Source organism: Phalacrocorax carbo, chromosome 3 (assembly GCF_963921805.1).
Source record: "Phalacrocorax carbo chromosome 3, bPhaCar2.1, whole genome shotgun sequence".
NCBI classification, from domain to species: Eukaryota; Metazoa; Chordata; class Aves; order Suliformes; family Phalacrocoracidae; genus Phalacrocorax; species Phalacrocorax carbo.
In genome coordinates this window covers 92,394,086-92,409,384 of record NC_087515.1, presented here as the reverse complement: position 1 = coordinate 92,409,384, position 15,299 = coordinate 92,394,086, and the positions used below count along the sequence as shown (strand labels likewise).

At 43.2% G+C, this 15,299-nt stretch overlaps 1 protein-coding gene across 1 annotated transcript; it reads left to right on the top strand.

The window, feature by feature from the left end:
- The first annotated feature begins 770 nt into the window (after positions 1-770).
- LOC104046931 (nuclear receptor subfamily 0 group B member 2-like) lies at positions 771-5,967 on the top strand. Its single transcript, XM_009507171.2, has 2 exons — positions 771-1,378; positions 5,616-5,967. The coding sequence occupies exons 1-2, from the start codon at positions 811-813 to the stop codon at positions 5,867-5,869; spliced, it is 822 nt and encodes a 273-aa protein (XP_009505466.2). The 5' UTR covers positions 771-810; the 3' UTR covers positions 5,870-5,967.
- Positions 5,968-15,299: the final 9,332 nt, after the last annotated feature.

Genomic DNA, 15,299 nt, shown 5'->3' with positions numbered 1-15,299 from the left:
ACAGATAACATTGTCATGAGTCAGAGAAAGCAGCTCACTTTCTCTGAAGTTTCTCTCAAATCTCCCAGGAATGTGAAACAATTCCTACACATGGGATGTCCATCTCCAGGGCTTTCACCTGTGAGTTCCTTGACATAGGCGTCACATCCTATTAGCTACAGTGTAAAGTACAAACAACATTAAGTGCTCTGTAATAGTAAAACTAAAAAATAAAAAAATTACTGTAGTAAAAGTAATGGTGGACATCCACAGCGTCTTCAGGTGGCTCCTTTTAACAAGAAATAAAAGCGTCTATTCAAGGCACTGCTACCACAGCACCATTCACAAGTACAAGTGTATTTCTGTGCACTCCGGAGCATTAGCTAGTGGGCAAGGTCAGTGTCTGTCTATTAAAATACAGACAGTTTGTTCCTTCTTCACTTGTGGTATCATAGTTTTCACTGGGCTTCCCCTCAGGGGCTGGACGTGTTATGTAGCTGGTGGCAGCAGCACAGAGCTGCTGGGACGGTGGCAGAAGGCCAGGCACAGCCTCACAGTGGTAAGCAGCACCCGTGCTGCTGGCGGGCACCAGCCCTCCCGCTCCCCCGGGGCTACGGCAGCCCTGTGCGACGCCTGCAGCCCTGCCTTGTTCAAAAGAGACTGGTGCAAATAAAGTTCAAGGTAACTTTACAGATCAGGGTCATATTACTTTTCAACCACCTGTGTATATAAAATGCACACAATGCCTCTCTGTGTGGCAGAAGTGCTCTGCCCTGCTGTCGATGCGTAGCTCCACGTGCACTGTTTCCTGCCACAGGGAACTCTGGCTCTATGGCTACCAAGATCCCAGCGGAGAAATTTAGGAAATGTCAGTGTGAGACACACCACGCTACAAGCATCCTGTACCAGATCCTTAACAAAGAGGATGGAAGGGAGACCAAGTGGCAACAGCAGTATGGCAGTGCCCACCGCTCCAAGGGAAGCAAGGGCTGCTCTTGTATGGACAGAAGAGTTGTCCTGAAAACGCCTGAAGCCACGTGCAGAAGAGCTTCTGAAGTGCTCTTGAAGACTTTAACTTTTATTAGAAACTTGCCTTCTTTTTATCACATGCCTTGGGACGATCAGCTTGTTCTCATACAGCAGAACTGGACCCCTCTTTTTGTCCTGGGCATGGCACAAGAAAGGGTGGATTTTGAACTGAGAGAGATTTCAGCCCCTAGTTTATTGAAAAAAGTCCTCCTCAATCAGCCTTTGACAGCTACCAATGAACTGGGCAGCTCGCTGGAAGCGTCTTTAGCAGAAGTTCAGAAGATAAAGAATTTATTGTGGAAATTCTGGGACCTGGACATAAGTGCAAAAGAATATGCCTATCTTAAAGGAATTACCCTTTTTAATTCTGGTAAGTCCCTCTGGAAATTACACAGATGATTATGTGCCTAGAATGACATTTGGCATTTTCATTTGTGTATAGACAAATGTTTAGTTTTACTCTTTTCTATAAATATAGCTAAATGTTCTCAAAAATCTATATTCCACAATTTAATGATTTTCCGCCTGAAGTAGTTTATTTAGGTTCCTTGGATGTGTGCAGTAGGTCACCCACTGTAAGCCAAAACAGCTTCTACTAGGCAAATTTTAGGTCATAAAGAATTAACCGTGTCACTTTGAACAGATTTCTAGTTCAAAGGTAATACAGCAACTTCACCTGTAGTACAGCAATGGAGAGGTGGTACACGGGTATGTGATGTGAGTATTAAAAGTATTTTAAAAGAGGCTTCCTCTGTAGTAAGAACACTGGAGAAGATGAAATAATCTATATCATCTGATTTTCACCAATGAGGCAAAAGGTTATTGTGTTGAGGTTACACTGTTTTTATTTATCTACCTACCTACCTACCTACCTACCTACCTACCTACCTACCTACCTACCTACCTACCTACCTACCTACCTATCTATCTATCCATCTATCTATCTATCTATCTATCTATCTATCTATCTATCTATCTATCCATCCATCCTTTAGTATCTCTACATTCAAAGCCTGGGACAGCAGTCGCAGGGCAAACTCAGACTAGTGATTGCATCCTCTCACTTCTGGTGCCAAGTTCAGCCTCTTTAGGAAGGAAGGTTGCCTAGGTCAGCACCACAGAGTGTGTGAGTCATTAAAAGCTGAGCCCTAAGTCCCCTAAAGTAAATGGAAAGACTTATTGACTCCAGCCTGCTCTGGCTCAGATCCCCGACTCCTTCCACAGCAATCGCTGCTGTTGGCTGCACTGTCAGCAGTGTGCTATACTTGGGACTGCACCAAAAGGATACTTGAACGCTTCAGTTATTCCATGATATTTCTTGTGGTGAATGGTTTATAGGCTCCTCAAAGGCTGTAGTGACTTTATATTTGTTTCCACTAGGATTCAAATTCTGATTCTTGAGTAATGTTATCCAGATGTTTGGTATTGTCTTATGTGTCTATACCACAGCATCAAACCAGTGGAGTTTGTTTCAGTGCAAGTTATTTTCTCAGTTTTTCACAATAAAATCAGGCTGAAAGAAACCACCAGTTATATCCAAGGTGATGATAAGAGGAGAAATCCCTTATGTGCAGCGGCTCATGCTGTTTAACTAGCAGGCATTTTTATTATCTGTGTGGATAAAATGTGATTTTCACTTAAGGATAATGCAGCAGAAGCAGGGTTATGTTCTGGCTCTGTGCTTTCTAACGCCTGCTGCTTCCCTGGGGTGCCATATGAGAGGCCCAGCAGCCCTTCATGCTGTCTGCAGGCACAATCCTGAGTTTCAGGGGGACTCCCTACTTCTCTGGTGGGATGACCCTATTCTCTGGAGGTGCCTTTCTCCATGGGCTGCAGAAGGCGGCTGGGAGGAATTCAGTTAAGCCTAGATTGACTCCAGATGAAACAGAGTCACAGTCTAACTCTGGGCTGAAACAGGTACTCAAGGCTTATACATAGTCCAAACTGTCCTCCCTTTACCGGTTTTGCTGCAAACAAAGCTGTATAGCTGTCATTTCACAATTACTATTTTTAATAGTTTTTGAACACTTTCCACCAAGGTCAGAAAATGTTTTCTACATACATGCAGCACATTTTCAGCTGCCCTCTCACTTTTGGCTTAATGTTTGGCCAAATTTTAATATTTTGCAGGCCTCAGACCTAAGAGGATTTCAGGCAGCCACCACCAGCAACAACGATAAAGCCTCTCTTGGATCACGGAGTACCTCATGTGGGCTCCCACCCTGAACGTTTTATTCCTGTTAGTGCTACCAAAACTGGCTAGGCAAAGGGGAAGGACGAGGCATGGAGCACTCCAGAGCTGGGTTGTGAGCTGGAGTTCAACAGGGTGCTCAGCAATGCAGCTGTAGCAGCACAGCTAGGCCAGTGCTTGGGCAAGAAACATGACAAATATGGCAGAGCTTTGCCTGTGCCCCAAATGATCTCTTGTGGCATAGAGATTGTGCTTGCTCTCATAAAAAGACCCCTATGGGGACAGGGTGGCAGGCAGCGTGGAGTGCAGGTCCTCCCACTAAAGCACAACCTGCGTAGTACTTCTGCGCGGAGGCTCTGGCTGGGTTACTGACTGACCACATCTGGGCCAGCAAGCACCTGTGAAGGAGAAAGTGCTCACTCAGTCCCTGAGGGGAAATAGGCAGCCTTGCATCAACCGAATCCAGGCTCTCCAGAACATATTGCCAGCCCTGCTCTTCACAGGGGTGCTTTGGCTTTGGAGAGGTCGAAGTGTGTATAGGTGAAGGGTCCAGATGTGAGGCCTTCTCTAGGACCCAGGCAATATGTCAAAGGAAGGAGCAGGTAGGACTGTCACATCATGCATGAACAGCAGAGAGTGAGGTGAAACTGCTCTTGCTGCTTTTGACAATTGTCTGAAAAGCAATGGGAACCGCACAGTGAAGAGATGGGGATTGTGAAATACAGTGCTGTTATTGTATCAGTGCCATATATATATTTATGGAGTTATATAAATATACGTGTATATAACTCCAACAAGGCTGCAACAGAACTTCTGTTAAAAAAAGCACTCTTAAGAGGTTTACAGTTCAGCTGGAGACATGTGTTTGACTGAATATTATTAAAACAGATCTCAGAACAAGATGTTTCTCATCATTCATAAATTAAAACCAGTGTTTGATTACATATAAAAGAAGACCAAATGGGGAAATGAAGCAAATTTGAAGGGATATAAGCAATTGAAATGTCATCCTGAATATACAAAATCCTGACAACTTCCTTTCGCTGAAAAATCTAACACTTGGAACCCTCCTCACAGCTTGCAGCTCATGGTAATCCTGGGGGAGAAGATGACTTTTCCAAACCCTTCATTTCTGTCTAGCCTGGTTGCAGGCTTTGCTGAGGCTTCTTCTCCTCTGGCAGTGACATCCAGGAAGAAGAGAACTGCTGAAGACTGACAAAGGGCAGCCAGCCACAGACTAAAAAAAACCCAACTAGGTTGGTTTTGCCCTAGAACAAGGCATTAGGCAAGAAGGCAGAACCTCCCACACAAATGAATGATGCTGTGTGAAACACTCCCTGGTCTAAACTATTCAGATCCCATCCCAGGGGCTACAGAGTCAGTCACTGTAGAAGATGTTAAATAGGCTGGGAGATGGGTTAAAATAAGATGTGGGAGGCAGGAAAGGCAGAAGTCAAAACTTGGGGATTCATGGTACCCCTGTCCAGGCTGCAGCAATTCTAGGAAAGAAAAGATGGTGTTATCCTGAGGTGGTGAGGACACGAGGCAACAGGTTGCTGAGAGCTACATGGCAAAGCGTCCCACTAGAGGCAAAGGATAAACATGGGGTGTCCTTTGAAATGAGCCCTGGCACCCACAAAGACCCTCAGTGAGCCAAGAGGTTTGAAGTCACGTGCTATGGGAAGTATGTGATTGAGGCTCAAGACCGCAACCCTATAGGGCAGAGACCTCTCCCTCTTCACAAATGGCTGAGGAAAGCGAGTACAAAACCAGGAAATACAATTATCTATCCTACTCCTCTGGGTCATGATACACCTCACAGAGAAGGTTTTGCTCTTTCTAGACTGTAAATGGAGCTACCTAGATAGCATGGTGAACCATAATGCCCCAGCTTAGTCTAGCAAGCAGAGGCAACAACAGGGAGGAGATAGGGCTGGGTAGACTGGAAACCTATGTCTTCAGGCTGCCAGCCTGCTCACTGCTCCAAACCACTGCCTCCATCTTCCTGATGTTACCTACCTATTTTAGTTTAGAGCTGGAATGTTTCCACCTACGCAGACTATGGTCTCAGCATCTTTTGGTGGGTAGACAACACTATAAAGCACCTCCTCCATCTGTACTGAGTCAAAGTTACCTCCTGTTACCACTTCAAAGCTGTAAGGATTCAAAGGACTTAATGTAACAGGCTAGATTCTAATGTGCTTACAATGCTGCTCAATGTTCCTTCATTATTATCAAATTACCTCCAAATTATCAAACTACACATATCTTCTTTTTCTAAAAGGTATGTTTAGAAAGTTTTTATTGTTTTCTAGAGAAAGTAGTACTATAAACTAGAAAGGAAGACACCTATCATGAAGGGCACAGAATGAAAGTGTTTACTCAAGATTTATTATTTTACTTTTTGTTTTGACAGGATGCCATGTCCTAAAATGGCTCCCCTATGTACAAACACTGCAGCAGGAAGCTCAGCAAGCCTTGATGGAGTTTATCTCAACAATGTTCCACAGAAACCTAGGCAGGTTTGCTTGGATTCTTCAGCTAATTGCCTCTCTTCAAGACATTGATGCAGATGCTATTGAAGAGCTCTTCTTCAGGCCCATCCTAGGAGAGGGCACCCTAAATGTATTACTTCTGGAAACCCTACATATCAAGCCAGACTGGCTTTGAAAACAGATGACAGTGCTCTCAAATACCTGTTTTTGAAGAGATGAGAGGATTTTATGAGCTAAACACATTTCAAACAAATCATCGATGCATCTTTGTAAACCTGTAAAAAAATACTTTTTGTCACATTTTAGAATTAAAAGCAGAGAAATCTAAGCATTTCATGATTCTGTGTGCTTTCAAAAACCTTTAGTCTAACATATTCAAAGACTGTGTAGAAGCACCAGCATACTTTCCAGTTGTGCTAGGTTCAACTGTATTATATCTAGTGAGCATTTTTATCGTTGTTCAAAAAATGATACTATATGGTTTTGGATTTCTAGAAGTTTTTGCTTTCAGGAAAAGGGGTGGTGGCAAATTTTATTCAGTGCATCACCAACTGAAGATGAAGAGATACATAAAAGACTGATCAATGGTAAAATCAGGATAAATCTTTCTTTTTTCCTGGGATGTCATGCCCTGATCCCAGCCCCTTTTCTGTTCCACTGAGAACTCCAGTCCCTGGCTCTAATTGCTTGGTGGAGCTCCCCCTTATTAACTGCTTTCTTATAGGTTCCTTTTCTAAGTCTTGCAGTAAACTGTGGGCATTAAATTCCTCTCCCATTATTCACAAAGTCCTTCCCTGACTAAGAAACTGAATAATATGATTAAAAAAATTGTCGACTAAACAAAAGCCATTATTCAGGATTGTTTCCAGGATGGGAATGACAAAAGCTGAAAGCTACTGTGTTCTGCAGAACTGATGTAGGCCAGCTTCCTACATATTTAAGATCTTTTCCCTTTAGCCATCCCTCCACCCTTTTATAATTACCCTCACATCCCTCCAAACAGATGGCAGATGTCCCTTGGACAGCAGAAATGCTGAAATATGGTTTCCTACAGATGTGTACAAACTGTTCCTCCATCTCTCACTGCAAGAGTTCCATGTCTCCACCTCCAAGTGTGCTATGGCATGCCCCACAACGTCTCGCTGTCTCCTATCTGTCTGGCTGGAGAAGAGGCAGCACGTGTCGGGGTTGGCGCCAAGCTATGAGTGTGCTGACTGGCCATACGTCAGGATAAAAAAAGCTTTGAGCTTATACTTTGGCTGCAGTAAGGGACGCTATTTGTATCTTTCCTGTCCTGTTCTTCTCTCCGTAATTTCCATGAAACTTAGAGGAATTAATTTCTGAGTTTTTTCAGTGGAGGGTCCAATCCTTCTTTAACAAAACACATCTTCTTTAGTATGTATGCAACTAAAAAACTGAACAACCTTGAGCTAAAGCTCTATGTAACCAAACATTCCCCATCTCACAGACCTGATCACAGAGAGAGCATGGATGTTAATAATCATCTGCTTGATATCCTGTTCAAAGGGGCTGAGATACTATTTTCTTGCTGAGGACAGAGTAAGAATCTGTATCTAATTTAATTGGCTGCATATGAAGGTGGAGGCTTTGCATGTACAAGAGGCAGGCATGAACAGGAGAGGTGAGGGATCATGAGCAGAGGTTAAGAGCAAAAGCAGAAGCTCCCTCTGGAAGGAGGAAAGGCACAGCACAAGACAGCCTTTAGAAGTCAAGGGAAATAACATATTGGAATGGAGAAGCAGAGACAGAAATGAACAGAAGGCAAGAGGAAGATAAGGGAAAATTCCTTCCCCCCAAACCCCGCCCCCCCCCCCAAAAAAAAAAAAAGAGAAAAAAACAACGAGAAGAGAAAGGTTTGTCACCGTTTCCTTTAACTTCTGGAACTGAAACCAGAAGCAGAAGCACTGTTTCTCCAGCTGTGAAATCCACCAGCAAAGTATGTGTATCCATCCCCCTCTAGTGCCCAGGAGATGACAGTATTGCCACCACCCAGAAGGTGAGCTTAGCTGATGGAGTCCTGCCAAATAAAGTACCTAGTGTTGACGACCCAGGCAGAGCTTTCACTCAGACAGCTCTCCTTTCCCAGTTGCTGACTTTGTCAAAATACTGTATGACAATATTTTCAAAGTTAGAAGAAACCTACATTTTCAAAATCAAGAATGAAAACGTAAATTCAATTTGCTTGTGAAACCTTATTCCAGCCTCCTGAATATTATCCTTCTCCTTCTGAATATTATCATAAGCTCTTTTAATGGCCTGATTACAAACTCCCGTGGTTTCCCCTCGGGACTCCCTACCTTACGTGGGGCAAAGAATGGCCTGTGCTGTGGGAATTTGTTATGACTGTGCAGTGGAGGCGGCTGCTCTCTGCTAAAGGCTCAGCTGCTTTTGTTGCAGCACCAACATTGCAGACCTGGATTAAAATGGGTCTGCAGTGACAGAAACAATGCTCTTACAGTTAAACTGGATGAATGACACCTTACAGACTGTGGGGCAACCACGTAAACTCAAGTGGCATTATTCCAAGTACTCCAGAGTGGTATGTCCCCCTCAGTAAAGCTGCTACTAACAGTGTTAACTGGAAAAAAAGTTTCTCATTTTTCACGGTGGCAAACATGGGGCCTGGGGAAGCATTGTTTGCAGAGGTCAGTAGGCTCTCACAGCTGCAATCCAGGTCACAACAAACTGCATCTCACACTTCCAAAATGATCCATAGTGCTGTAAGCACTGAAAAATCAGTCTCTGCACACCCAAAGTCCAGGGCTGCTTTCAAATGGCTCTAATCATGCTGCTTTTGTTCCTCCTTTGTAAAAAAGAAGTCATAATAATATTGCCTCTTTTCGTGACAGATCTTTGAAGCTATTCACAAGTGTTTGTAAAGAGCTAACAAATGCTATACCTGAGCACCTTAGAAAGTCCCACTGAAAATGAATAATTCTGTGTTCTATTCTATATTCAATAGCACACAGTAAAATAATGCAGAGAACTGTACATTACAGGGAAAGGATAAAGAGAGAAGATACTGAAGAGTAAGATTGAGTAAGCATTGAGTAAGGCAGTGATCCTGTGGCAAAAATAACCTGGCATTTGCTATGGTGGGATGCACCTTGCAAGCGAGTCACTTGCACTCTCCCTAGAACACATAGAGATGAGCATGCTCCGAGGGAGGTATGCCTCCCTTCTCTTAGGCACCTCTTTCAGGTTTGGATGAATAACACTATGAAGTGCTTTACCTCTGCCTATTGATACAGCTAAGGAGCCTACCTTACTATCTGAGAGTAACTGGATGGTAAAAGTGAGATTAATCCCACCTCTACAACATATACAGAAGCAGCCTGGATGCAGTTTGCACATGCAATATTAACTTTTAACATCTTCTAATGTTAGCAGGCTTGGCTTTGCAGTCCTGATCTTCTTTAAACAGTAGGTTTTAGACTTATGCTTCCAGCTAAATGTGTAATTTCTAATAAACAACAGATACCTGATACAGGCTTGGAAACAAAGATAACTCAGTGATTTTATTAACCTGCCTAGAACAGACTAAGAAGACACACTATTCTCTGAGAAAACATTAATGTATTTTGTTTAAGTAATAGCAGATCTCAAAGACACATGAGACATCACACTCATACCTCTGTGTCCTTATCTATATCAATATTTCTATGTTTTTTTCTTCTGTGGAATGCCTTTACTACCTCTTTTGTAGAAACAAAGGTATGTCTTTCAAAACCTAAAATTTCACTTTTGCTGGAAAGCACTTGCAAGTCGTAATCTCAGTCTTAGATATAATTTTATTTGCAGCTCAGCCAACTATTGTAGGGTACAGGTATGTGAAAAAATGCAGTGCTGCCCTTCATATTAATACAGTCACACAAGAAAATATATGCCACTTATTTCCATCACAGGTCCACTGATAAAAGCAGCCTAACTCAGGGAAGAATAACTGGAGACAAGTTTCTATAATAAAGGCATAAGCTAAAGAAGCTCCAATTCTTTTAATGACAAAAAAGGATCTCACTGAAGCCAGTGTTACTAATTGTAAAGGAATCCTCAATTTTTTCCAGTGGCCCAGGAGAGGGGAGGGTGAGTCAGTAGTTCAGTTTTGCTTGGGCTTATTATTAACTGTTGTCCTAGGTGAGGCTGTGATTTTGAAAGGACAAGTTGTCATTCTTCCTGTGCGCTCTCCCTCTCTCTCTGCCCATGGGGAGTAGAAGAAATCTTGCAAGATGAGCACTCCACAGCTCACCTAAGAAAAGAACTTCATCAAAGGAAGACATGGCCACAGCTATCTGCTAGCAGGTAATCTTGGGAACTAAGAATGCAAGACTTTCAAGTAGCGTGGGAATGGTCCTATTTCAGTCACAGCAGAAACAGTGTGAGCCACACACACTGACAGCAGCATAGATCTTCACTGGGAGGGGAAAATGGAAATTTAGTGCTGTTGAGACAGCAGTCAGGATGTCAGGAGAGGAATTTGCAAAATAAAGGTCTTGTTTACGCAATGACCACGTGGTGAAGGGTCTAACAGTCTTTCCCCACAAGGATCTTATCAGCAGTTAAAAACAATCTGTCATATGCCTATAATATACAAACATTTGCTTCCAAACACAAATATCAGTCGGTACATTGGAACATAACTTGATGCAGTAGATGGCTGTGGTGACTGCAGCATGAGCAGAGGGTTGTACGTTTGTTGAGGAACAATGAAACTTCTGGGAACCTGATGCAAAGTATGATGACAGACAAGGAAGGGATGCTTTTACTAGGAGGAACAGTGGCATCATCTCCACTGCGCAGTGTTGTCTAGGAACTCAGCACAACTGGGAGGGCAATCAAAGGTGTAAGAGTCAGTTGTCGTTACTGGTGACATGTCATGCACAATGTTGGTGAATCACACTTCTAGTCTGCCACCAAACATCACACCGTCATACAAAAGTGACCAGAGAGATGTTGCACATGGCTCCTGAGCGTGCCGGTATGATACCCTGGATTAGCAGATGTTACTACATTTCTTCTGGGATCTTGAGTCCCCTCAGTTCTGCTACACCAGCTTGTGCAGTCCCTGTGCCCCTAATCTAAGTAGCTTTCACACTCCTCTAAGGGACCAAACATGTGAGCCCTGCACAGCCCTCTGAGGGTGTATGGATAGGTGTGGACTCCCTCGCCCACACTCCAAGTTAGGCAAAAGCAAGCCAGTTCAGATCTGAAAGTCATGTATTCGCACAGATTTAACAACTTGGGTACAGCCCTGGGCCACTCCAGCTACACAGATTCCAGAGGTGGGTGGCATCCAGTTGGCTTGGAAAGCGAGTCAGGCAAATACATGTCTGTCTGCACCTGTCCTGGTCAATATATATGAGTCAACAGCATCATTATTAGGAAAGGAAGATTAGGGCAGGGACTAGGAAGGTCCTCCTACAACATCCAATCTGGTCTCTCTCATTGTGGATATCGATCTTGTATATGATTACATCCCCAAACTTATCGAGCTCCACCTGGAGATAATCTAGGATGTGTTTGCTTGTTCTTTTCCTCACGGGACAGCACCCAGAGCCTCTTGATCTGATTAGAAAATTAGGAACTTTCTAATTCCAATTCTAGCTTATGAACAACTAATATATGCACATTCTTTGTTGTACCAATATTGGCATTCAATTCAAATAGGCTTTTCTCACTCCAAGGTGTTCATTGAAGACATTTATAGACAACAGTTGTGTCCCCTAGCCATCTGCCTCTGGCAGCCCCTCCTGCCATCCCTACTCTGGTAGTTTTCAACTTCTGGTCCATATCTCATTCTCTTGTTTTTGACTGATGGCCTAACATTATGTTCACCTGACCTGCTTGAGTCAGAGGATGAATCTCTCTGGTGCAGAGGTGAATCCCAGATTTGCCCCCATCTGTTCTCTCCTTCACCTGGAGGTCACTTTGCTTCCTGTTCTATGTCATTGTCTCACATACGGCCTCATTGCTCTGTCTTAGGCTCCACCTCTCAGCTATCTCAATCATATCTTCCTCTCCCCTGTTGCAACTCTTTTGCCATTCCACCAACTGCCTGCTTTTCCACATCCCTTTCCATTACTGCAAATTCATTTCTCAACTTATCCTTCTCCATCAGTTAGTCTTTTTTGTTGTTTTGCAACTGCATCCTTCCTCCTCTCTTACCCTTCAGGTTCTTTTCCTAGATCCAAGCCTTAAAGAAAGGATGAAAATCCTCAGACCTCCTCCTACAAATTGCTACATAAACCACCCTTGCTGTTGTTTTGGGCAGGTAGGGTATTGCTTGCAAGAGCGGTTTTTCATTTGGTCTTGTCTGTAACAGCCTTTCACAAGAAGCTGAATGTGAGCAGTCGTAGGCAGTAGCTTTGACAGTACATATGAAACCATCACCAGGTCTTGTACCACCTCCTGGCACATTTGAAGGAAAACAACCCTAGGCATTCATCTACTGCAATGCAAATCATTCCCGTATCTTGCAGACCTGAACAAAACTATTCCTGTTTTCTGTCTTATCCTACTTCTTGTTATCATCTTCTCTGCATGCTAAGAAAAGCACACTTCCTTCTTTCCACTAATCTCATTTCTAGGTGATGTGAGAAGCCTAGCAGAGAAGACAGAGCAATATGTTATAGAGCATGAGTCTTCACAGGGTCACCAAAAGCCTAGGAAATACACTTTGTCCTGCTGCTTTCCTGAATTTTTTTATTTCTCCAGCTAACCTGCTTCTATTAGTCCTGCCTGAGATCCCTCTTTCAAAGGAAATTCTTTCATTCATTAATTAGAGTTAGTTCAGACCAACGGTTTTCCTCTTACCTTACAGTGAAATGTTATCCCTTCTTTGCATCCTGAAATATGTTTTAGTTCAGTGGGGGCTCCTCAAAAGAAAGTACTAGAAAGTATAAATTTACAGTTTATTATCTAGGCAGTTCAAGAAAAACAAAACCAAGCTGTTCAATGCTGTCTGTAAAAGGAGATGAGGGAGAATTGCAATAAAAGTTAATGATGTGGGTTTTTGTGCTGAAGCAGATAATTTGTCACGTTCTCATCTTTATTACATCGACCTCAGAAAGCAGATGGCAGATACAAAATTCTGCAAAGGGATCTGAACTTCGTCCTCTTGGACGCAGCTCAGGAGAAATCAAAAAAGTGTTTGTGACCACTCTTGCAAACCACTATAACTTCTAAGGAGGATCCAGTGAGACTGACTCTGGTTTAGGTCCTCGCATTCCCAAAATATGACAATATCTCAGAACATGTTTATCCTCTTCTGGGGCAGACTTTCACATCTGATTGTAAAACAATGAAAGGACCAAAAGCACAAATGGAAATTTTCAGGATTTGGGCCCAGCTGAGTAAGCAGCTCTTGACATTCCTGAAACAACTGGGAAGAACATCATATGGAAAATGGTCTGATAACAGATAAACAGTTTTCCCTAGCTGCAGGCATATGGTAACCCACGTGTGAGTCATGCAGACTGAAAAGACCTTTTCTTTCTGGAGATCCAAATATTTCATACTACTTATCCGTGGTTTTAAAAACAAAAGGCACAATAAGTGATCAGCTTGATCTTTATGATTGTTCCTCCCTGTTCCACAAAGATAAGGAGATTACCTCTGCCCCAGACCCAGTCAACCGCATTAACCAATGTCCTGTTAGGCACCAACCTAGTGAGAGCATAGTAGCATCATTAGTATTTACAAGCAGAGATCACTTCATGTGAAATCCAAGCCAGGGGCCACAGTGTGCTGCGGGCTCCAGGGGCAAATTACAACATGCACACAGCTCGCATTGGTTATTGCATTGCATGACACCTACCTGTTCCCAGCAGCCTCTCCTTCAGAGGGCCTGCACAGCCCCACTGAACACAATCCCCTCAGCGAGACACACTCACTTAGTGACTCCTGTTTTTCATCAAGTCTTGCAAAGACAGCAGCTTGACTATTGAATGGCTCACAATGCACTACAAAAAACATTGCTTCTTTGGTTTCACACAGGGTCTGAGTTCAGTCTCCTTACCCACTGCAGCTTCTTTCCCATGATCTCCAGGACTCTGCTGCATCTTTCCTGGGATATCCATATCCATAATCTACAGAGTTACAAGGTAGAAATAGGGTAGGGTGATCTATGGATTGACTGCAAGACTAATCCATTTGGAGTACCAAGACTGCTGTCAGATGCTAAGGCTGATAGCACAATGAAATAGCTTCAGTCCTGTTCAACAGCTTTCTGAAATCTGTATCTGTGAGTTATTTGTGAAGGAAAAAAAATGGCTGTTGCAGATGACCCACCGTTTATGCCAACAGCCATGGTGGCCAAGGCACTGTGATGTGCGCAAGCAGTAAGTATTTCTATTTTGAAGGAATCAGATTTTCTGCAATCCAAGTTAATAGAATCTGTTGCTTAAGTCACCTTGTAGTACCATCATTATTATTGGGTTTGGGATTTTGAACTATTGAAGATTCCTGTTTGGACATAGTTTCCCACAGGATTGCCTACGTCTGGATTGGGCAGATACAACATGGTGACTGAAACTCAGGGACTAAGATGAAAAATACTGAACCCAAATCCAAGCAGACGTGCAGACCTCTCAAAGAATGAGCTTACAGCTTGTGTGCTTACTGTCAGTGTTCTTGGGCAACACTGGGGCAGAGCTGTGGGAACAAAGGACTCCCTGCTTCCAGACGCTATTGCCTGGGACAAAACAGACGCACTGTAGCAGTTCTGTGCGTTGCTAACACACACTTTATTGTGAAGAATAGATTTCAGTCTCTCTACTGTCACTCACTCAGTCATGTTAAAGCTGCATTGAGCTGAATTTCTCTGCACATCAGACTAGTCAGTAACAAATCAAAAAAAATAACCCTCCTGTGCTTTTCCTCCTCACAAGTGTTAGCTTACAAACGGGTATGGCAAACTGCAGCTGTATCATATTTTCTGGAATTATTACTTCTTTCTTTGACATGAGATTACTACACAAAACATTTGGAAAAATCTGCACTGGGACTTTCCAGTTAAGCACATGTGACAATATCTGTGGCACAGTTCCTACCAACAGCGCTAGAGGAGTTCAGGGGAATAAGAATAAATCTCTTAGGGGCTGCTCCTGCCAGGGACTTAATTCTACATCTCTGGGAAATGCTGAGCATAGGCATCCTTAACTCCTACAGAGTCGCTAGTAGCGGAATTAACTTCCCATACATCAATCATCGAATGAGTTATCAAGCAGACAAGTCTTGCTCTGTGCTTCCTGCCACCTACCCTCTCATCCGTGACATCCACTGCAGTCCTCAAACCAGCAGCTGTCCAGATTTAGAGAAACAAATCTTGCTGGCAGTATAAATTCCCTGTCTTTTTACATTCACCCGTCTGTCAGCCTGGGTATCTAAACCCCATCGCTTCAATCTTCTTGTACCTATGCTATGTAAAAGATCCTTATTTATAGCTGGACACAGACAAAAGCCCAGCCCTTACAACCAGTTTAGAACCAAGACTCCCCCAAAAATAATAAAGTTTCTTGCCTCCCACTAAGGCCTGCTGGAATTAGCCTGGCCCAGGGCCTGTTTCCAGCAGTCAGATTTAGCCTGAC